At 39.4% G+C, this 23,720-nt stretch overlaps 1 protein-coding gene across 5 annotated transcripts in view; it reads left to right on the top strand.

Moving 5' to 3' along the window:
- The window catches only part of lrp8 (low density lipoprotein receptor-related protein 8, apolipoprotein e receptor), a 405,138-nt gene that overhangs the window by 252,372 nt on the left and 129,046 nt on the right, over window positions 1–23,720 (top strand). For all 5 annotated transcript variants that reach the window (XM_055164423.1, XM_055164422.1, XM_055164421.1 and 2 more), the window contains exon 5: window positions 19,864–20,238. In XM_055164423.1, the coding sequence (XP_055020398.1) occupies window positions 19,864–20,238 (375 nt within the window). The remainder of the gene's footprint in view (window positions 1–19,863; window positions 20,239–23,720) is intronic.

The raw sequence follows: 23,720 nt of genomic DNA, 5'->3' as shown, positions 1-23,720 counted from the left end.
GTAGTTTAGACCTGGTTTAGTCCTGGTTTAGTCCTGGTTTTAGTCCTGGTTTAGACCTGGTTTTAAACCCAGTTTGGACCTGTTTTAGACCTGGTTTTAGACCTGGTTTTAGACCTGGTTTTAGTGTCCGGCAATGAGTGGAATTACCGAAAAAAGAAAACAGGAAAATACCTCTGTGTAATCCATTTATTTCAACCAAGTAACTGTAATCCAATTACCACTCACTGAAACAGTAACTGTAACCGAATACAGTTACTCATAATTTGTACTCTGATTACATAACTCCGGTACATGTAATCTGTTACTCCCCAACACTGCCCCACTGTGTGCACCGGGACCGGGGGGTCTCCAGCAGATGTTGCCCAGCAGATCGTAGAGCTCTGCTGCGTTGGTGAGGGGTCAAAATCTTACACAAGTATGAAGGTGCAAGATCATTGACTGCATAAAAAAAAAACATCAAACACAATCAGACTAGAATCTTCCTCGGCGCATCACCCTCATCTCTCTCCGTGCTCTACTGCCCTTGTCTCCTGCAGAAAGAGTCACTGTCTTGTCTGTATCGTGTCAGCGTCCCGCAGAATTTCAGCAGATTTCAGGTTCTCTCTGGGGCCGGGTGAGTTGTGTTGCTCAGGTACGAGTGGATGTCCGGCTACTGAAGATTGAGACATTTCTTCTCGTCATTTACATACTCACCTGCATTTAACATGTACGGGTAAGACGTATCACACTCACTGACGTCAATTTATTTTATCACACGGGGCTAAACTGTTTTTGTGCTGACGACATTGACAGCGGCGCTTTCTGCACTCAGGCTGAATGGACAATGCCGCTAAAGTCGCAGGGTTCAGTGTGTGAGAAAAAAGTTGCATCTTATAGTTTGGAAATTACGGTATGTTCAATGCAATACCGTGGAATATTCAAGGCCTCCATGATGACAACTATTGAGAGCAGAAGTGCGTTTATTCTACTTCATAAAGTGAAAGAAAATGACTGAATACTTAGAACTTAACTATGCTTCAGTGTGGTAAAATAACGCTACGATGTGTGATCTTTTTACTTTTATGTGTCACTTCTTGTGGTGATTGGGGAAAATCTTGAATATGCAAACTGAATATATCAAAGGTGATGTCAAAGTAAAACCATTTTGGATGCAATTGATGACGGTCTTTTGGGCTTTTAACCAGATGGTGGTGGATAAACAACATTTATCAGTGGCCAAGGCTGCAGGGCTGATCTGTGAAGTTCGTCTTTTAAACAGCGAAAGCCCAGACTCCCAGCAGCACTTGGTATCAGCAGAACAATGGTGCTAATTTGGAGCTCTTGTCCTTCTATGTGTCTAGACGGCTTGTGATTTTTTGCGATTCTTTCTCATCAGTATTCTTCTTTTTTTTCCTTGCAAATATTTAACACAAAACGCTCATCTCACCCTCTCATCCCAACTGCCTCTTTCACTGGTACTCTCTCTCTCGTTGTCATTTTTTCTCTTTCTGTCCTCCCTCTCTCTCTTCTTCTCGCGCTCTGTCCTCTCTCTTTCTCTTGTTCTCGCTCTGTGTCCTCCCTCTCTCTATCTCTCTCTCTTTGTTTCTCTCTCTTGTTCTCTCTCTCTGTCTTCCTCTGTCCACTCTCTCTTGTTCTGTCTCTGTCCTTTCTCTCTCTTGTGTTCCCTCTCTCTCTCTGTCTTCCTCTGTCCACTCTTTCTTGTTCTCTGTCTCTGTCCTTTCTCTCTTTTATTCTCTCTCTCTCTCTGTCCTCTCGCTCTTTCTCTGTTTCTCTCTCTGCTCTCCTCTGTCCTCTCTCTCTCTCTCTCTTGTTGTTCTCTTTCTCTGTCCTCCCTCACTCTGTCTCTCTCTCTGTTTCTCTCACTCTTCTCTCTCCTGTTCTCTATTTCTCTCCCTTTCTGTTTCTCTCTCACCCCTCTCTCCTTCTCTCTCTCTCTCTCTCATCTTTTCTCTTTCTCCTGTCTCTTTATCTTTGGCTCAGTCTCTCTCTATCTCGCCTGCTCTCTCTCTTTCTTCTCACTCTCACTCTCAGTTTCTGCCTCTCTTTTCCTCTCTGTCGCGCTCTCGCCCTCTCTCTATCTTTTTGTCCCTCTATCTCTATATCTTTGTCTCAGTCTCTCTCTCTCCCTCTGTCCTCCCACTCTCTCTCTCATTGTCTCTCTGTCTCTTTGTTTTGTCTCTCTCTCACCCCTCTCTCCTTCTCTCTCTTCCTCTCTCTCTCTCTCTCTCTCTCTCTCTTGTCTCTACATCTGTGGCTCAGTCTCTCTCTCCTTCTCTCTTTTGTCTGTCTCTCTCTCTCCTGCTCTTTCTCTCACCTTCTCTGTTTTTACCTCTCTCTCTTCCTCTCTGTCTCTCTCTCGTCTTCTCTTTATCTCAGTCTCTCTCTCTGTCTGTCTTTCTCATTCTCTCCCTCTTTCCCTCTCTATTCTTATTTTTTTCTCGCAGATGTTTAACACAAAACACTCATCTCACCCTCTCTTCTTCTCAACAGAAATCCCAACGGCCTCTTATACTAGTTCTCTCTTCTCTCTCTTCTTTCTCTCTCTGTTCTCCCTCTCTGTCTCTCATTGGCTATCTCTTTCTTTCTCCCTTTCTGTTTTTCTCTCTCTCATCCCTCTCTCCTTCTCTCGCTTCCTCTCTCTCTGTCTCTCTTGCCTTTTCTCTCTCTCTCTCTCTTTATCTCCCTCTTTCTCGGTTTCTATCTCTCTCTCGTCCTCTCCGTCTCTCTTCCTCTATCTCTATCTTTTGTCCCAGTCTCTCTCTCTTTTTCTCACAAATATTTAACACAGAACACTCGTCTCGCCCTCTCTTCTTCGCAACAGAAATCCCAACTGTTAGAAATTTGCTCCGCTACAATCTTCACATTCTCAAGTCAATGGGACGCTAAATGAGAAATGATGCATTGTTATAGAGCGGAGATTTATGGTCTCTTTGTCTATTGGAGCTCCAAGGCATGAAACTACAGTCAATTTAAAGCTCCTATATTAAACAAAACTGACTCTTGTGAGCTTTAAGTCATCTTATATTGCTGAATCCTTCTCAAAACAGACCTGGAGTTGTGTTTTGTTTCATTCACACGTTTATTATTAGTCTGCCTACATGTCCAAAGCCTAAATGGTCTGTTCCACCTTGTGATGTCATGAACTGGTAGTTTTCAAGTTAACACCTACTTTTCATCTTTAGTTCATTAGAGATTGGCAATACCTGAAATCATCCAAATAATTCTTGTGAAGGTTTAAAACACAGTGGAGCACATCACAAGGTGGTGTTTGTCTTTCTGAAAGAAGAACTCAGCCTAAATATGCAGGGTTTGTGTATTAAATAGGGATGTAACAATAATCGAAATATCGCGATATCGTTTCGTCAAAAGTGTCACAATAATATCGTGGACTGTCACAATACATCGAATCACAAGTTTCTTTGCTTAAATGCATGGTTTTATAGTAGCAACAGCTTATAAATATAGGGAACTACATATCCCATGATTCATTTCAGTGCAAACATCATGAAGAGATATGTTTTTGACTTGAATTCTTGGGATTATGATGGAAACAATTCACCAAAATCTTGTCATGGTATTTTAAAAGCAAAAAAGTGTCCTATCTACAATTATATCAGCCTCTTCAAAATATCGCAGTAAATATCGTACCGTGAGATGCATATCATGATAATATTGTACCATGAGATTTAGATATCGTTACATCCATAGTGTTAAAGATGTTTGAATGAAACAAAACACAACTCCAGGTGTGTTTTTGGTTGAGGAAGCAACATTATAAGATACTGTAGATCAGAAAATGGCATAATTTGGGCCTTTAACCTGAAAGATTACATTTCTTAGTTATTTCATGTCTTCTGTCACCTTCCTGGTGCTGTCAGCCAATCACAGCCCACTACTTTTGTCTTTCAACCAATCATCTTAAAAAATTCATAAATCCGCTCTCACCTTCCTGTGTAATCCAGCCTATTTATCATGAATGCAACAGAGATGTATTTAATGTCATATTGTGGAACATTCTACGCGAAGCCAGGCTGGAGAGCCTGGATAGTCAGGCTGGTGCCACCTAGTGCCTCCGCTCATTTTCATTTCTCTCCAGTGACTAGGTCAGGAATCATAATACACTAGACGGTTTGCAGGAACCCCGGAAATGCGAGTTTGGGCACCAGACAATCAGCAAAGAGTCATACATTCTGAGCTGGCAACAATTCCCGAGATCGAGGATTTGAAGAAAATGTTTGGTGAATGTTGGAAAGGGGAAAGACGTTATTGCCCTGCTTCCTATAGGATTTGGGAAAAGCTTAATATACCAGTTAGCCCCGTTAGCAGCGCATTACATATGTCACGACCAAATAGCAGCGATTGGTTAAATAAAAAGAGTACCCACCTACCGTCGAGCGAATGAACCATAACACTGCAAGGTGAGACAGTTTCCACAAAGTGAAACTGGTTGGTGAATCAGGCAGGATGGGGGACACTCCAACAGAAAATTTGATATATAATTCTTTCAGTAAATTGTATTGATTAAAAATATTTGTCTCTTATATGGTAATTCATGTCAGATCCATGTTTATAGGTGACATTTTGAGGACTTCTCACCATTCAAAATATCAAATAATATTCTGTTTTAAATCGTTCATTGCTTTGGTAGTGGTCCTAATTTTCTTCTTTCTGAATCCTATAGATTACTCAGTGGATTCATTAATACAAGCCTTCTCTATGAACTAACAAGTGGAATGATAAGTCTTTTCCAATTTGTGATAAAAGTTTAAAGATGTTGTATTCCAGTTATTCGGGGCTCTGTGGCATTTGCCTTGGCTGTGTGCGCTCTCCTGCTTCATCAGACCTTGTATTTAGTCAGAAACAGTGAATCACAGTGACAGCTCGAGCAAAACACTGCACTGCAACTTTTCTACGACTAAAAATATCTACACGTTTTTTCATCTGAACGCTCTATTTACCATGAGAATAATGTTGAGAGACTGTGTGCTATAGAGACCTTTAGTCCTTCTATTGCTACTACAATATTGTTCCACTGGTATGTACTTCATGAATATGTATTTGTTTACTTCAGTCATTGTTCTCGTTGAGAGGAGAGTCAATAGGCCTGTGTTATTCCATGTTATGTCGAGTGGTCCTTAAAGTGCACCAGTCCAGAAAGTAAAATGTGTAGAGTAGACTATTTTAATATATATAGTATATATAGTATCATTCGTTCATTCATTTTTTAAAATATAAAACCAAAAATAAGAAAACAAAAAAAACAACTCTTCTTCATTATTTGTCTCCAAAACCAAAATGAAAAAATGGATAATGATTCGTTTTTTCATTTTTCGATTTTGTATTTAAATGAATAATGGAAAAAATGGATAATGGCTGTTTTCCATTTTCGTGACTTAAACTGCGATGCTGGACTGAACCAGGTCTAAACCAGGTCTAAATCGGTCTCAGTTCTAGTCTCGGTCCTGGTCTCAGTCCTGGTCCTGGTACTGGTCCGGTGCTGGTCTCAGTCCTAATCCAGGACTAAATCAGAACTCAATCAGGACTAAACCAGGACTGAACCAGGAGTGTTGGGACTGGCCCGGACATGCGCCCACATAGACTGTCAGGTGATCAGGAAACTGGCACCAGACCAGGACTGAGACGAGGACTGAGACCAGGACTGAAACCTGGTTTAGTCATGGTTCAGTTCTGGTTTAAAGCTGGTTTAGACCTGTTCAGTCCTGTTTTAGTATTGTTTTAGTATTGTTTTAGTCCTGGTTTAGTCCTGGTTTAGTCCTGGTTTAGTCCTGGTTTAGTCCTGGTTTAGTCCTGGTTTAGTCCTGGTTTAGTCCATACGCGGTGTAAAAGTGCAGCATCGCAGTTTAAGTCACGAAAACGGCCGTTATCAGTTTTTCCATGATTGATTTAAACACAAAATCGAAAAATGAAAAAATGAATCATTATCGTTATCGTTTTTTTCGTTTTGGTTTTGGAGACAATTAATGAAGAATTTTTTATTGTTAAAACGAATGAACGAATAATACACAGATTTATTTTATAGGGAGAGATAGAGATTGTGAATGCGCCTTATGTTTTTTCAGCAGGATATGTAGGTCATATCAGTGCTGGTCATGTCATTAGTCATCAGCAGAGTGGAGTGGAGTCGCATCACTCAACTGTGGCTCAGATGGACTATGTAGGTCATGGAGAGACTCAGTATAGATATGATACTCCACTCATGTCAATATTAAGTACAGTATTATTTATTCACAAGTGCAGCCAATGAGAAGATCATGTTCTAATAAAAGAATCAAAAAATAAATTTCAATTTGTAATATTGTACCCAGAAGTGTACTTGCCCTGGTGCTCTCTCATTCAGAAGTAATTGCTGATTTCAGTCTCTAGTAATTTATTAATTTACCGTATATTTTGGACTATAAGGCGCGCCGGGTTATAAGGCACAATATCAATAATGTTGAATTCTCTCATCTATTTTCATACATAAGGTGCATTAAGTGAAACAAACAGTTGACACTTGAGACTGCTAATTTACCCAGGCATCCACGATCCATCGGCAGATCATGACGTAATTCGCCTGGCGTTCTCTCCCTGTCTTGGTGAATGTGGATTATGAATGTGAACGTGGCTGGATAACTTAATTTTTATTTAATTGTTTTAATATCCTACGAGGAGGACTCAAATATACATTGAGTAATAAAACCACATGGCTAATTTGCATAAACTATAAGCGTGGAAAAAACGTCTCGCTTCTTGTGCGCTGATGCGGTCAGCTTCTGTCGGACTACATTACTCCGAGAGCGTCCTGACTAAGTAGCTGTAATGCTCCGAAAATTCGTAGCCAATTCGTAGCTTACAAAAGTCATACTAAAACATTTTGATAGATTTTTGAGCGCAGTGTACCACATAAAATCGGTTCAAGGTCAGAAAGCACAACCAGAATTAATGCATAAGGCGCACCGGATTATAAGGCACACTGTCGATTTTTGGGAAAATTAAAGGATTTTAAGTGCGCCTTATAGTCCAAAAAATATGGTATATATATTATTTTTATTTAATTCTTGTTTTTTTATATGAGAAAATATGGGAGTGCACTTTATAAGGCTTACGGAAGACAACAGAAGTGGTACTTGGTTTCATCACTAGTAAGTTTGGGGGATATGATGTAACTAGAGCGACGCTGCTTCCTCTGAGAGTTCAGTCCACAGTGTGATAAAAAGTCCACCTGTCACTCACACCGCATGGCTGTGTTTGAGTATAGAGCATTAAACAGAAAAACACCGGAGATCTCTGCCAAGGACACATCTTATAACATTTCAATCTGGAGTGACTCAAAGAGGAAGTATTAGTGGTTTTGTTGAATGAGTTAGCTTTGGCTGAAGATGTGATGAAAGGTGTGGCCGATTAGATGATGTTTAGGAGAGGTTTTGGAATGGACATTGGAGGTGGTAGAGGTGAGGAGAGAGAAGGGGATGATGAAATGATGAGGAGAGAGAAAGGGATGGGGAGATGATGAGAAGAGAGAAGGGGACAATGAGATGACGAGAAGAGAGAAGGAGACGATGACATTTTGAGGAGAATGAGGGGGATGATGAGATGATGAGGAGAGAATGGGAACGACAAGATTATAAGAGTGAAGGGGACGACGAGATGACGAGGAGAGTGATGGGACGATGAGATGATGAGGACAGTGAGGGGACGATGAGGGAAACGAGGACGATGAGAAGACTGAAGGTGACAATGAGATGATAAGGAGAGAGAAGGGGATGATGAGATGACGAGGAGAGTGAGGGGGAGACAATGAGGTGATGAGAAGAGTAAAGGGCACGATGAGATGATGAGAGAGAAAGGGGCGATGGGAGGATGAGGAGAGTGGAGGGATGATGAGAAGAGTGAAGGGGAGGATGAGATGATGAGAAGATTGAGGGAGACAATGAGATGATGAGGAGAGAGAAGAGCACGATGAGATGATGAGGAGAGAGAAGAAAGACGAGAGGATGAGGAGAGAGAAGGGGACGAATGAGACGATGAGGAGAGTGAAGGACGATGAGATGATGATGAGAGAGAAGGACGATGAGATGATTGTGAGAGAGAAGAGGATGACGAGATGATGAGAAGATTGAGGGAGACGAGATGATGACGAGAGAGAAGAAAGATGATGAGAGGATGAGGAGAGAGAAGGGGACAACGAGACGATGAGGAGAGTGAAGGAGACAACGAGACGATGAGGAGAGTGAAGGAGACAACGAGACGATGAGGAGAGTGAAGGAGACAACGAGAAGATGAGGAGAGTGAAGGAGACAACGAGACGATGAGGAGAGTGAAGGAGACAACGAGACAATGAGGAGAGTGAAGGAGACGATGAGACAATGAGGACAGTGAAGGAGACGATGAGACGATGAGATGATGAGAAGAGACAAGAGGACAATGAGATGATGCAAAAATGGAAAAGCGGTGAGGTAGATGGGAGTGAAGTTACATTTTCCAAGCTGAATTTCCGCTATCTCCGTCACAATTTAAATATTTATTTTCAATATAATGTTCCCACCATTATTCACTGTATGTTTTTTGTAAAGTACTTCCTCGGTGTGCCAGTATGCCCTTATCCTGTCCTTTTCGCTAAATCCATTGCTGTCAAAAACAACCCTTAAACACACTTGTGACCGAGGTCTGCAGCGGGTCATGTCTCTCTCTGTCGGCCATCTTGGGTGAGTCCGCTGTCCTTTATCTGGAGGTCAATGAGCAGTGCCCTATCTGCTGCTCCATCTATTAGCTGTCCTGGGCTGTGTGCGCGAGCCGATGGATGGGGAGATTTGACCCTGAGTTAAACATAATCACCTGAGCAGAGGAGAGAGACTGTCAGTGTGGATCCTGCTGTGGATTACTGATTTCCTCATTTGAAAGTGTAATGGGGAGAAGAAGCAACGCAGGAGGTGGATTTAAGCACCAGGAACCACTGCATGGCTACTCCGAGTTTGTTACATCTGCACATCATTTTTCCGAAATGTAGTTCTACCAAGATCTAGCATCCTTTTTCCTCAACCTGAAATCGCGTAGCTTCAAAAATGTGTATTCGCCAGCAGAGCACCAAGGCAAAGTGGGTGGGTTGGAGAAAAATGTGCACATCTGCTTGGTTTGGATTTCAACTTGTAATGGTGTGAATTTGGGAGAATAATGGAAATTTCAACATTGGTGGAAGGAATGCATTGAACATTGGTCTGGAATTCCAAATACACTACCATTGCGAGATAGGGCCAGAGATTATGGAGTAAGAAAGCTTTCAGAAATATTTGTGCGCATAGAATAGAAATCCGTGCATATTTGGCTGTAGCTGCGCATAAAATAAATATTCGTAAACTCTTGAATGAGTCCAATCGTACATAAAATATATTGTGTGTATTTTATCCATCAGAATACGAATTGAAAAGTTACGACGTCAAGAATTACTATCACAAAATGAAAATTTACGATTACGCTTTCATCAGTACGAATACGAATTCACAGGCGGGACTTTACTCTCAAAAATACATCATCACTTCACAGACATTATTTATCGAGCAGAAGAAACATCGATCAAGATCAAGACTGCGCAGCTCAAGTTTGTAGCAGAGGGTAAAAACGGAGTACTGGCACAACAAGGAGCAACAACAGCAACCGACAAGTGGGTTAAGTAAAATTTATTGTAAAAATTTATTGTCTTGCCACATTGAATTTGGGAACCGAACGCTGCTGTGTAATATTATGTAGAAATGCCTCCTCTGAACGGGAAATTGCACCGATATCTTAGTAGATAACATAGTGGAGCCAGTTGAATAACATCAGACCTAACGTTATTCCAGGGCTAATTAGCAAATATCGGTGTTCTCTGCGTGTTTAGATTGAAACATTCACGGCTACAGCCACAGCGAGCATCAGTCAGTCTTAACCTTCATCTCAGCTGCATTTCTCGCGTGAAATGTGACCAAAAGTTCCTTGGGACACTGAAATGTCCCAGTTTACACCAAACTCTACCAAACTGTCCTGGTTACAGACGTCACAGCCAACATTACAGTTTACAGCTTCCAGCATCAATTAATGTTCGTGTTTACAGGCAACACCTTTCTATGTATATTTACCGGTAAGTATAATGTCATCATGTCGTAGATGGATTTGCTAGTTCATTATAACCAATTATAACTCATATATAACTCATTGTTTGTAATCAGGACAGTCTGATAGTGTTTGGTGTAAACTGGGACACTTATGAATATTTCTGAAAGCTTTCTTACTCCATAAGAGATAGACTAACCCGGAATTTACACCAGGAGCATCAGCAGCACGTAATGTGGGCAGAGCTGCATACTCACATACTTTTTAAAGCTTCAATTTACACCACAGAGCTGCTCCTGCTCATGTTTAACCACTAAACGTTTCTCATTGCTTAAGTATTATTGTTGACTGGATGAATTATGTTTTAAATCACAATACAAAGGTTGACAACAAGAGACAGTCCTTTGCAGGGATAACGAGCCGTATCTGCGGTGCTCTCACTAAGCTACTCACCATTTCACTTTGGTTGTCTGTACCACACACTTTTCCTTCAGCAGTCGTTCTTGTAAAGTTGCTGTCTGATGTCGTAAAGTGTTTTATATTTATCCTCCACGGCTGTAAACTTTCCGTAGTCCATCGTGAGTCATTCCCCGAGCTCCTGGATGTGACGCACAGTATTTACACGACTGTAGTGGTTTTAGGGAACTATTTTGAAAGGGCATCGTAAGTTTATTTTGAAACCATGTGCCCATTTCCTGTCTTCCCCTGCTAAAAAAAAAACGCTCCGTTGACGCAGCAAAATTAAAACTCTAACCTAATTTGAGTGGGGTATAGCATCATGACGGCCGTTGGACGCACGTATGACATTGCTGATGTAAATTGTCTGACCGGTTTAAATGGAAAGCCAAACCTGCGCTTGTGCTGATTGTGTGCCGTGCTACTGCGCTTGCGCAATGTTAAGCTTTGGTGTAAATTGGGGGTTAGAGAGACAAGAGTAAAATGGTTATTGCAACAGAAATTCTAATTGTAAATATACATCTTGTTTTTAATAAAAGAATGCAGCCTTAGTGTACTACTTTTACAGATTATTGATATGAAAAATAGTACAAGAACTAAAAATACTAGGAATATAATACTTTCTTCATTTGGTCTTTTAGTATCTAGTTTTTGTATAGTCTTTTATCAACCTCATATACAATCATAAACATCCCCTCTCGCCATCCTGACACAACCTCGTAGCCATTAAATAAAATATAAGATTTCTCACCATGGTAACAGCTTCTTCCTAAAAGTTGTTATAAGCTTGAACAATGCTCCATCATATTTTAGCTCCTTAATCTTTATATCTCGTTTATTTCAGCGTCAATATGCCTATGAACTTTTTGCGTTAGTTTTTTCCGATGTGGGTTTTAAATACAAATGGCAAATAACCTAACCAACCTAACCTAACTTAAAGGTGCACTGTGTAAGTTCTCTTCTGGAGGATCTGCCACCTGCTTGTCTCCGTGGAGATATTACCACCTTGATTATTCCACAGTATGAAAATAAACTTGGTAATTACAATTTGCGACAGGTTAATGGTCAGATCTATGGAGAAGCAAGCCTGCACGTGGTAAGAATGAATGTTTTTAAGGCATTTTTGAGCTATAAAACACCTGCAATTGAACAAATGCAAGGCAGATATGTTTAATGTCCAGTGTTGGGGAGTAACGGATTACATGTACCGGAGTTACTTAATCAGAGTACAAATTATGAGTAACTGTATTCAGTTACAGTTACTATTTCCATGAGTGGTAATTGAATTACAGTTACTTTGTTGAAATAAATGGATTACACGGCGGTATTTTCCTGTTTTCACATTTTGGACTAAAACCAGGACTAAAACCAGGACTAAAACCAGGACTAAAACCAAGACTTAAACCAGGACTAAACAATATGACACTTAACAATAGGGTGGACATAATTTAAGGCAGCAGTGACCTCATATAAAAAGCATTTCTCTATCAATATATATATTTTAATATGGTTAAGTAAATACTGGTCTTTTTATTGTGTTTTAGCAGATAAAACGTCTCAAGTTAAGATCCTAGTCTTTGCTTCTCTACAGCAAATAACTGCCTGTTCATGGAGACTTGGGCTCAACAGCCAATTTGAAGAAAACAAACAATCTGCAGGATGTGGTTGGTACATTCATGTAGTTTTAAAAAGCATGACAATATCAAGTAATCCAAAGTATTCAGATTACATTACTCGCCTTAAGTAATTTAATGGATTACGTTACAAACTACATTTTGGGATATGCAATCTGTAATCTGTAGGGGAATATATTTTAAAAGTAACCTTCCCAACACTGTTAATGTCATACTGTGGACCATTCCAGGTAATGAAATAACATCTCCATGGAAACGACTACTAACCTAACAAACTGACCATAACCCCCCAACTCTATAAATGCATTTCATTGATTCCAAACCTATCTATCTATTGCAGGACAGTGCCAAGGTCTCATTGGAGGTCACCGTCCTTTCACTTAAATGCCTTCCTCCTATGACGTTCAGGTGTCTTTTTCGAAACCCCCCACTGGGACATATTGTATAACAGTGTTTTTATGTATCCACTCTGTCAAAGCGGACCTTCTCTTTAAATCTTATCTTTAACCTTTACCTTCTAGCCTATCGCACAACAGAGTCTATCTCCCAATCTGTGGCCAGTGTGCAGTGTATTCATTAAAGTGGAGAGGGCATTTCTCCTTCTATCTGCCCCACACCTGCCCCTCCTATCTCCCCTCACCATTTGTTTTTGTGGTCAGAATTACCGCATAGCTCCTGACTGATCACTGGTGCACCAAATCCTGCCACATATCAGTTTGACACAGCAGCTGATAAGAGGCCTGGGCTTCACCAAACCCACCAGACATTCTCCCTGCAACAACGGCCAAATATCAAGGCTTTGGTTAGTTCAATAGTGGTGAGATTTCAATCCGATACTTTGAGAGTTAAAAAGAAATATCACAGCCAGAAAGTTAGTGGTGAAAATTCTTTCTTTTCCAGTTTTTTTTTCTAAAGTTTTCCTAGCTGCTTGTAATATAATTAGAATAAAATGGGTCTCGTCTCAAAATGGTGTCAAGAAATGTATAAAATAAGATAATTCAATAAATAAAATTATTCATAGTGAACTTGAATACAAAAGTTAAACAAAGCAAAGATAACAAAGAGCATTTTAGTTGAATTTTGGGTTTTAAATGTGTTTTTGAACTAAAGATAGTTGTATCATGGACATAGGGTTGTCAAAAGTAGAGAAAATCCGATACTAATCAATACTAAAACTAGTATTGAAACTAGATATTCATTTGAGCAGGTATTCACAATGAAAACATTGTGAATGATTTTAAGCTTTATTAGGACTAGTATAAGACCATATGGTAACTTAAAGAACACTGTTGGGCAAGTTACTTTAAAACTGTAATGGTTATTTATTACTTGTTACTGTCATTTCAGAGTAATTAGTTACATTACAATATTACTGTATTTAAAATGTAAGGCATTGCATTACTATTGCATTACTTTTAGATGCTGAACGTTTGCGCCGTATATGGACTGAACCAGGTCTAAACCAGGACTAAACCAAAACTGAACCAGGGTTAAACCAAGTCTAAACCAGGACTAAACTAGGTCTAAACTGAGGACTGAACTGAGGACTGAACCGAGGACTGAATCAAGGACTAAACCAGGACTAAACTAAACCAGGACTAAACTAAGTCTAAACCAGGACTAAACTAGGTCTAAACCAGGACTAAACTAGGTCTAAACCAGGACTAAACTAGGTCTAAACCAGGACTAAACTAGGACTAAACCAGAGCTGAACCAGGACTGAACCAGGTCGGAGCAGAGTTCTGCGCGGGTCCTTTAGCTCGCGATCACCCGACAAGTCTACGCGGGCGTGTCTCCGGCGTTTCACCGCTGCTGATATCATGGTGATTTTAGCAAATTTGTATGAAGAAAAACCCACCACTTCAATCCAGGTTAAAAAAGAATTGTAAAGCGTTAGTGACATTTGTACCGAGTGAACTATGACTATTTTTTCCCTGTAATGCCTTACATTGCTGCATTACAGCAAAAAGCAATGCATTACAGTAATTTGTTACTTTTATAACGCGTTACTCCCAACAGTGATAAAGAAAATACTATTATTCTGTTTTGAAAGAGCATTTTTATTTCATTAAATTAAGTATTGAAATTAGTATCGAATATTGAGCCGATTAATTAGTATCACAACACTACATAGACATAGTTATCCGAGGGGGCTTTAACGTGGGTGGGACAGTTCAGGTCTAGACTGTTACCAGCCATAAAAGTTGGATCCCATAGTGTAAAATCCAAATATCATCAAAATGTTGGTCGCTTTGTTGTTTTGCACGTTAATTTCTCCTTTGTGTTTGGAATTATGGCTGCTTCATTTCCACCATAAGGACTGCTTATAACTGTAATGGTCTATTACCCTCAAAGTGACAGCTTTATCATTGCAAATAGCACCCATCTGTTTGGCCACACTCTCATTTATTTCCACTTTATTATTTCACAAATGGTTTCGTATTGTTGCTCTACTGTAGCTTATATATTTTCTCTAGACTCTTTTTAAATGCGCAGATATCTTTTACTTTGAAGGGACTGTTTTAATGTGGGTACCTCATTATATTTGCAGTGGTGGAATGTAATGAAGTAAAAGTAGTAGTACTATACATGAGTGAAAAAAAATAGGTATCTGTACTTTACTTAAGTAGATTTTAAGGTTGATACTTTTTACATTCACTTCACTAGATTTAACTTTCTGCTCCACTGCACTTTCGGTACAATATATTTCTGATCAATTTGATATGGTTCAGTAAAAAATAATGGCTAAATCATGGCTGTGATTTTAAAAGTCTTTGTTATTAAACCACTTCTTGTGCAAAATGGACTGGAAAATTACAGTTTATTATTACAGTTTATTATTGTTTTAGCACATTTAACACATACTTTTACTTTTTACTCTAAGTACATTTTTAAATGGGTACTTTAATATCTAATAATACTTTAGTAGATTTTTCATGTGAAACATTTTCTTGAATATTTTTTGCTAGTCAGGCTGGCGCCATCTAGTACCTCCGCTCAATTTAATTTCTCTCCAGCGACTAGGTCAGGAATCAAAATACACTAGACGATTTGCAAGAACCCCGGAAGTGCGAGTTCAGGCACCAGCCAATCAGCGAAGAGTCATACAGTCTGTGTTGGCAACGATTCCCGAGATCGAGGATTTAAAGCCGGAACAAAGAACATGTTTGGTGAATTTTGTCAAGGGGAAAGATGTTATTGTCCTTCTTCCTACAGGATTTGGGAAAAGCTTAATATACCAGTTAGCCCCATTAGCGGTGCATTAAATAACAATAATAATCACAATAATAGCAATAATAATCAAATAGCAGTGATTGATTAAATTAAAAAAGTACTCACCTACCATCGACTGAATGAATTCTAATGCTGTGAGGTCAGACGGTTTTCTGTGAAGTGAAACTGACCTCGCAGCATGAATCAGGCTATTTTTTTGCTCTAGTATCTGTACTTTTACTCTCTATGGAGATGTTATTGCAGTGCCTGGAAAGTTCCACAGTACAGTATTCAACTTATCTATTCTTCAGTTGTTCAATTTTGTGTTTTTATCGCTCCAAAATACCTTTATACACATACATTCTTACTCCGAGCAGGGTCGTCTCTCCACAGATCTGACCTGTAACTTCACCCGGTGGCACCATCTACTTGTCTCCATGGAGATAGATCAATTTAATGTCATACTACAGAACAATCCAGGCACGGCAATAACATCTCCATGGAGAAAAGCATTATACAGACCTTCCACCTGAAAAGTTACACAATGCACCTTTAAGTAACAAAACTGAGTACTTCTTCCACCGCTGTTTATTTATCATTCTACCCAAAATCCATAGAGCCAAACTTGTAAAATACAGCATTAATTTTTCATAATGTTTTCAAAATAATTACTGATCCAGTGTTTGCTTACTCAACCACCTCAGCCGACCCCAGGCACCTGACTCTGTGCCGGGAACGCCGCCGCCGCCGCCGCCGCCGCTGCTGCTTTTGTTTATGCTCTCATGCTAATTCAATTACTTGGATCTGAGCTGAGATGATTAGCATGCTAGCGCTAATAGCAAGTTGGGGAATCCAATAGGCTATTATCGTAATGAGTCCCTTCGCTTCAATGTGCGGCTGTGTAAGAGAAAAGATTACTGTAATGTTTGGCTCCCCCGGTGATGGAAGTTGTGTACAAGTTGAACAGAAGCATTTAGTCATGTGCAAGAGTCAGAATTTTGTGTTTTCTGGTGGAGAATCTGCAACCTGCTTGTTTCCATTGAGGTGGTATTGCTTTGCTTGGAATGTTTCACAGTATTGCATTACTAATGTTGCAACTGTATCTATTTGAAAAAAAAATTGCAAAGTCTACTACTACTACTACGACTACGACTACTACGACTACTACTACTACTACTACTACTACTACTACTACTGGAGCGACAGTAGCTCAATTTGGAGCATTTATCCACTGATCCGAAGGTTGGTGGTTCGAATCCCGCTCTCAACATATAAAAAAACAAAATTGGTTGAGCGGTTAGATCCACTGACCTACAGGTTGGCGGTTCGATTTCTAGCTCCCACAGATGAATGCTGCCGTTGTGTCCTTGGGCAAGACACTTAACCCACCTCTCCCCCAGTGTCTGTGTACATTGGCATATGAGTGGGTGGGTGGTTCCTTCTTGTAAAGTACTTTGCAAAGACAAACGTTTGGACACACCATCTCAGAGTTTTTTTTTTGTTTGTTTGTTTTTTTTACTGTCTACATTTTCATCACATCAAATATATGAATATTTTTTGACAAAGCAAAAGTGGCTACTTTGTGGATTTGAATATAAAATTTGAAAATCTGAGCAGAGTTACTTGACTTTTTTTTATTTTTCTATATAATTCTATATGTTTCATTTTATTTTTGATGCCTTCTGTAGGGCTGGGTATCATTAAGAAGTTGCCGATACAATACATCCCCTTGATACATAGGCCACGATACGATACATATCTTGAAACAGTGCACTTTCGGTTTGAAATATTATATTTCAAATTGATTTGATACGGTTCAATAAAAAATAAAGGCTAAATTGTGGCTGTGATTCTAAAAGTCTTTGTTAAAGTGAATATGAAACACAAACATTTTACTCATCAAAACAGTGAATGTGACAAATGTGTTGCATAAACGAGTTTCCTTTCACTAAACAATATGGATGTAACAATAACTGAAATATTGTGGTATTGTATTGTCAAAAGTCTCACAATAACATCGTGGGCTCTCCAGTTACAAGTTTCTTTGCTTAAATGCATGGTTTTCATTGCTTTTAAATGCATGGTTTTATAGTTGCAACAGCTTTTAAACATCGGGAACTACATATCCCATGATTCATTTCAGTGCAGACAACATGAAGAAACTGACTTCAATTCTTGGGATTATGATGGAAATAATTCACACCAAAACCTTGTTATGGTATTTTAAAAGCAAAAAAGTTTCCTGTCTACAGTTATATTAGCCTCTCCAACATATCGCAATAAATACTGTACCATGATGCATATCGTGATAATGTTGTACCAAGAGATTTGGATATCGTTACATCCCTACTAAACAAGCAACAAAACTGTAGCACTGTAACAAAATAATTTAGTAAAATATACCAAAAAATACTCTTGGCGATATATCGATACAGCAGCCCATTATATCGATACTGTATCATCATATTAAGCGACACGATATATCAATATTTCAATATTTTTGCACACCCGTAGTCTTCTGTATGTATACACAATGAGATGGTCTGTCCAAACTGTTGACTGGTAGTGTATATAAAGGGGAAAAAAATAAAACTAACTTTGTTTATTTAAATCTTTCAGGGTGAACTGTGTGGGGCATTGTTGATTTAATATTCAGAGCTTTATTAAAAAACATAATGACCATTCCTCTGTCAAGTAAATACGATGAGTCACTCTGCTGCCACCTCTTCCTGCACAGGTTAATGGGCTTTTCATTGTAATTTAGCGTCAAAGTTTAATCAAATCCATCCATTCTATCTGCTGCTGTTGTGTTTGTGTGTTGTTAGCTACTACATCAAGACCAGTCGTTTTGGTCCAGAGGCTGTGGATATGTTGGAGGAAAGCTTGCAGTTGTAATAATTGGTGGCTGTACTTGTGTCCATGGCGATAGAGAAGTTTCATGAATCACTGTGTCACTCGTTCATTTGTTTTTCAAAATAAAAACAAAAATAAAAAAATGAAAAAACAACAATTTTCTTAATTATTTGTCTCCAAAACCAAAATTTTAAAAATGAATAATAATTTGTTTTTTAAGTTTTTGATTTTGCATTTAAATGAATAATGGAAAAACCCGTTTCCAGTTTCATCCAATTTTGACCCTTAATCAGGAATAAACCAGGTCTAAACTAGGAGGACTAAACCAGGACTAAACCAGGACTAAACCAGGACTGAACCAGGTCTAAAAAAGGACTGAACCAGGACTAAAAAAGGACTGAACCAGGACTAAACCAGGACTGAACCAGGACTAAAAAAGGACTGAACCAGGACTAAACCAGGACTGAACCAGGTCTAAAAAAGGACTGAACCAGGACTAAACCAGGACTGAACCAGGTCTAAAAAAAGGACTGAATCAGGACTGATTCTAGAACTGAACCAGGAGGATGGAACCAGGACTGAACCGGGTCTAAACCAGAACTTAACCAGAACTGAACCAGGACTAAATCAGGACTAAACCAGAACTGACTAAACCAGGACTAAACCAGGACTAAACCAGGACTAAACCAGGACTAAACCAGGTCTAAACCAGGTCTAAACCAGGCGTCCCAACACCCAGTCCTGGTTCAGTCCGGGTTCAGTCCTGGTTCAGTTCTGGTTTAGTTATGTTTAAATCCTGTTTTAGTCCTAGTTCAACCTGTTGTCTGTTTTTTTTTTTTTTGGTTTTGTAGTAAATAATGAAGAAGTTGTTTTTTTCGTTTTCTTATTTTTGGTTTTATTTTGAAAAATGAATGAACGAATGACCCACTGATTTCCATGCCTTACTGTCAAACATTTGTGGCGAAGAAAGAACATCTTCATAGAGACAAGCGGATGATGGACTTTACACTATTAGTTACACTTTAATAAAGTTATTGCTTTTCTTAGAATGTTCCACAGTAGAGATTAAAGCTATATAAAGAGAGACAACTATAGGCCCCATTACAGGTCAGATCTGTTGAGAAGAGCAAAAGAAACACTCATAATGAATAAATCCTAGATAGATCGATGTGTTTAATGTCATTCCAACATCTCCATGGCGACAAGGAAAAAAGTCACGCAATGCACCTTTAATATAGCCAGTGTACATGTAAAAGAAACACAAAAAAGTTTCAGAAAATATACTAGCTCTGTTAAATAGCTGTTGGTAGATTTTTTTCTGTCATCTGATACTGAAGTGATTTTGAAAGTTCTAACAATATTAAAGCAATTTCAGATCAAGCTTCGCAAAATTGACACCACAAGCCTTAGAGCAAAAATGAGTATCTGTTATGAGCTTTTAATCATTAAGTTAATTTATTTCAGCACTGTCTTTCATCCTCGTTTCTTCAATAGGCAGTAAAGCAACACCCCATATTCTCTTTAGTCCAGATGACTGCAGGCTGGTTCAACGTAGTCTGGTTTAATTAAGTCACAAATTGCTCATCTAATCTTCTCTTCTTCTCTTCTTCCTCTCTTTTAGACGCCAAAGCTTGCCCGAGCAAAGACTTCGCCTGCCGGAATGGGAAGTGCGTAGCCCAGATCTTCGTTTGCGACGGCGATGACGATTGCGGAGACTCCAGCGACGAAGAGAAGTGCTCGGCGCCCACCTGTGGCCAACACGAGTTTCGCTGCAATGATTCTGAATGCATCCCGGCGCTGTGGAGCTGCGACGGAGACCCCGACTGTAAAGACAAGTCCGATGAGTCCATGGAGCGGTGCAGCCGGAAAACTGAACCCCAGAAACCTCGCTGTCCGGTGGGGGAGTTCCAGTGCGGGAGCGGGGAGTGTGTGCACATGAACTGGAAGTGTGACGGAGACGCAGACTGCAAGGACAAGTCCGATGAAGAAAACTGTCGTAAGTTTGATTATATTTTACCAGCGGTGGAAGGTCACACAGTACTGTACGTAAAGGTGCACTGTGTAACTTTTTGGTTGGAGGTCCGTCACCTGCTTGTTTCTATGGAGATGTCATTGCTAGAGATGTAACAATAACTGAAATATCGTGATATCGTTTCGTCAAAAGTCTCAGAGTAATATCGTGGGCTGTCACAATATATCAAATTACAAGTTCCTTTGTTTAAATGCATGGTTTTATAGTTGCAAAATCCGTGTATCGTTCGTCCATTCGTTTTTCCAATAGAAAACCAAAAATAAGAAAATGAAAAAACAACAATTTTCTTCATTATTTGTCTTCAAAACCAAAATGAAAAATTTTAAATGAATAATGGAAAAACAGAAAATGGCCATTTCCCGTTTTTGTGACTTAAACTGCGATTCCAGACTTTTGCGCCACATACGGACTGAACCAGGACTAAACCAGGTCCGACCAGACCGGAACCAGACCGGGACTGAGACCAGGACTGAGTCTGGGACCAGGAACAGGACTGAAACTGGGACAGAGACAGGGGCCAGACTGGGACTGAGACCAGGACTGAGTCTGGGACCAGGAACAGGACTGAAACTGGGACAGAGACAGGGGCCAGACTGGGACTGAGACCAGGACTGAGGCCGGGCCTGAACACCGGGACTGAGGCTGGGCCTGAACACCGGGACTGAGGCTGGGCCTGAACACCGGGACTGAGACCGGGACTGAGACCGGGACTGAGACCGGGACTGAGACCGGGACTGAGACCGGGCCTGAGACCGGGACTGAGGTCGGGACTGAGGTCGGGACTGAGGTCGGGACTGAGGTCGGGACAACACCAGAACCAGGCCGTGATTGAGACCGGGACTTGAGATGGGGACCAGACTGGGACCAGACTGGGACTGACACCTGGACCAGGAAGAGATATAAAAGCAAAAAAGTGTCCCATCTACAATTACATCAGCCTCTCCAAAATATCACAGTAAATATTGTACAGTGAGATGCATATCGTGATAATATCGTACATAGAGATTTGGATATCGTTACATCCCTAGTCATTGCTCTACAGTTTTACGTTCTACTTTACATCTACTTTACATTTATTCAATTACAGGTGGTTTTATAGCTCAAAAATATCTAGAAAAACAGGCATTCTGACTGTGAGCTGGGTCGCCTCGCCACAGATCTGACCTGTAACTCAGCCTGGTTTGGTCTTAATGAAGATGGAAAGGTTTAATACCACACTATGAAACATTCCAGACAAAGCAATAACATCTCCATAGAAAAAAAGTATTTGACGGACACTTCACCAGAAAAGTGAATGCACCTGTAATTTAAAAAAAAAATTAGGTATCTGTACTTTACTTTAGTAGATTATAAGTGGATACTTTACTTCACTATATTTCAGAGAAGGTATCTATACTTTCCACTCCACTACATTTGTTCATATTTTCATATTTTTATGTTTGTTTAATACCTGCAGAAAAGGCTGAGGCTTTATATTTTAACACATTTGTAGTTTGATCAAACACAAATATACAAATGAAAACAGCTAGGAAAAAAATAAAGATTAGGCAAGGCAAGTTTATTTGTATAGCACAGTTCATACACAAAGTAATTTAAAATGCTTTCCACAATAAGAAAGTCATTAAAATCACAATAAAAACAAATCAAAACATAAATAATCGCCATAACATGAAAGATTAAAATTAAAAAAGAGACAGGGACATTAATTACATAAATTAGAGAGAAGAGTGCAGAATGAAAACCTTTCAGTCATAGGCGCAGCTAAACAGAACCATTTTAAGCCTGGATTTAAACAGCGTCTAAGAAGAGTCTGTCTCACATGTTCAGGACGACTGTTCCAGGCTTTAGCTGCATGAACCTGAAACACTGACTCCCCGTGTTTAGTCCTGACTCTGGGCACCAGCAGGAGGCCGGTCCCTGAACTTTTCAGAGTGCGAGATGATTCATATGGCACTAACACAGGGGTTTCTAAACGTTTTTCATCAAGGGCCACATATTTAAACACAGATGAAGCAGAGGGCTGAACAAGAGCCGTAGACTGGTGCTCAATACAGTGAATAATTGAAATATGTGCATGTTTAACACATTATAATGAGCCATCAGTCTTTATTCATGCTTAAAACCACACACTAAATATTAAATATTAGCTTTATCAAGATAGATTTTCAAAAAAAAAAACAAAAAAACTTGCATTAAAAAGTCCATTTTTAATTGATGCAAGGTAATTTGGGTCAATTCACGTGGAAGCCTGAAGGCTAAGAAAAATTAGTCTGAGGGCCGCATTTGGTCCACGGGCCACAGTTTGGACATGCCTGCACTATGATGTCATTTGGTGTTCGGCCATGAAGAGACTTATAGAGACTTGGAGAGATTAAATTCTTTTTCTGAATATAATTCTTCTATATAAATCTTTGTCAAAATCACTACCTTTGAAGCTTCAAAACCTGTAGAAAATACTTTTACATTTTACTCTTTAAGTACATTTTTATACAGGTACTTTAATACTTTTTCGTGTGATGCTTCTACTTTTACTTCAGTACTTTATTGCTCCTGTATCTGTACTTTTACTTAACTTTAACAAACTTGATTACTTCTTTCACCACTGCATTTTACTGCGTGTTTTCAAAGGATTTGGCTGCTAATGTTTCATATGCAATCACATTAAAATAATTGTTGTGGCTTTTATTGTCCGTGTAGCTATAGCAGAGTTAAGTGGACAGAGTTTAAATAGGCTCACATAATTTAATACAGCTGTAAACGTACGACTGTGCAATTTCAACATCGAGATTCAGTCATTTCTAATAGTCAGTAATCAGTTTGGGTCTTTTTCATTGAGCCTCGCAGCCTCTGTCAGTAAAAGCCTGTGTTTTGGTTTGGAGCAGAGACCAGCCTTCGGGAAAAAGAAATTAGACTTTTTTTGTATTAACTGGCACTAATTAAACTTTTGTATTGATAAGGAAATTAATATTAAAGGACATTGTTATTTGTTTTTAATAGGTTTCATTTGAGATTGAGGCTTTAAGGCTCAGTGGACTTTAAATGTAACGTTCATACTTGGTTTGATTTTGATGTAGTCCTGGTGTAACACTGGTTCTGGGTTTAGTCCCATTTTTGCTATGCTAGTTTCGTTTGATTGAACCAATGGACTTGCACTGGAACCTAACATTTGACAGAACATCTGCAAAATGTAATTTCCTGGTTTTAGGGCTGGTTGATGTTGCAGTAGATGAGTTGAGTTACTTTTAAAGGTTACTTTTAACATTTTTGGATCTATATTATATAATGTTGTTTCCTCGTCACAAACAAACCTGGAGTTGTTTAGTTTCATTCACATTCATTTAACACACAAACTCTGCATATTTAGGTTGTGTTCTTCTCAATCAATCAATCAAACTTTATTTCTATAGCACCTTCCAACAACCAAAGCCGACCAAAGTGCTGTACAA

Source organism: Boleophthalmus pectinirostris, unplaced genomic scaffold (assembly GCF_026225935.1).
Source record: "Boleophthalmus pectinirostris isolate CB_2022bp ecotype Guang Dong unplaced genomic scaffold, ASM2622593v1 HiC_scaffold_7, whole genome shotgun sequence".
NCBI classification, from domain to species: domain Eukaryota; kingdom Metazoa; phylum Chordata; class Actinopteri; order Gobiiformes; family Gobiidae; genus Boleophthalmus; species Boleophthalmus pectinirostris.
The sequence above is the reverse complement of the archived record's forward strand: the minus strand, read 5'-3'. Positions and strand labels throughout refer to the sequence as shown.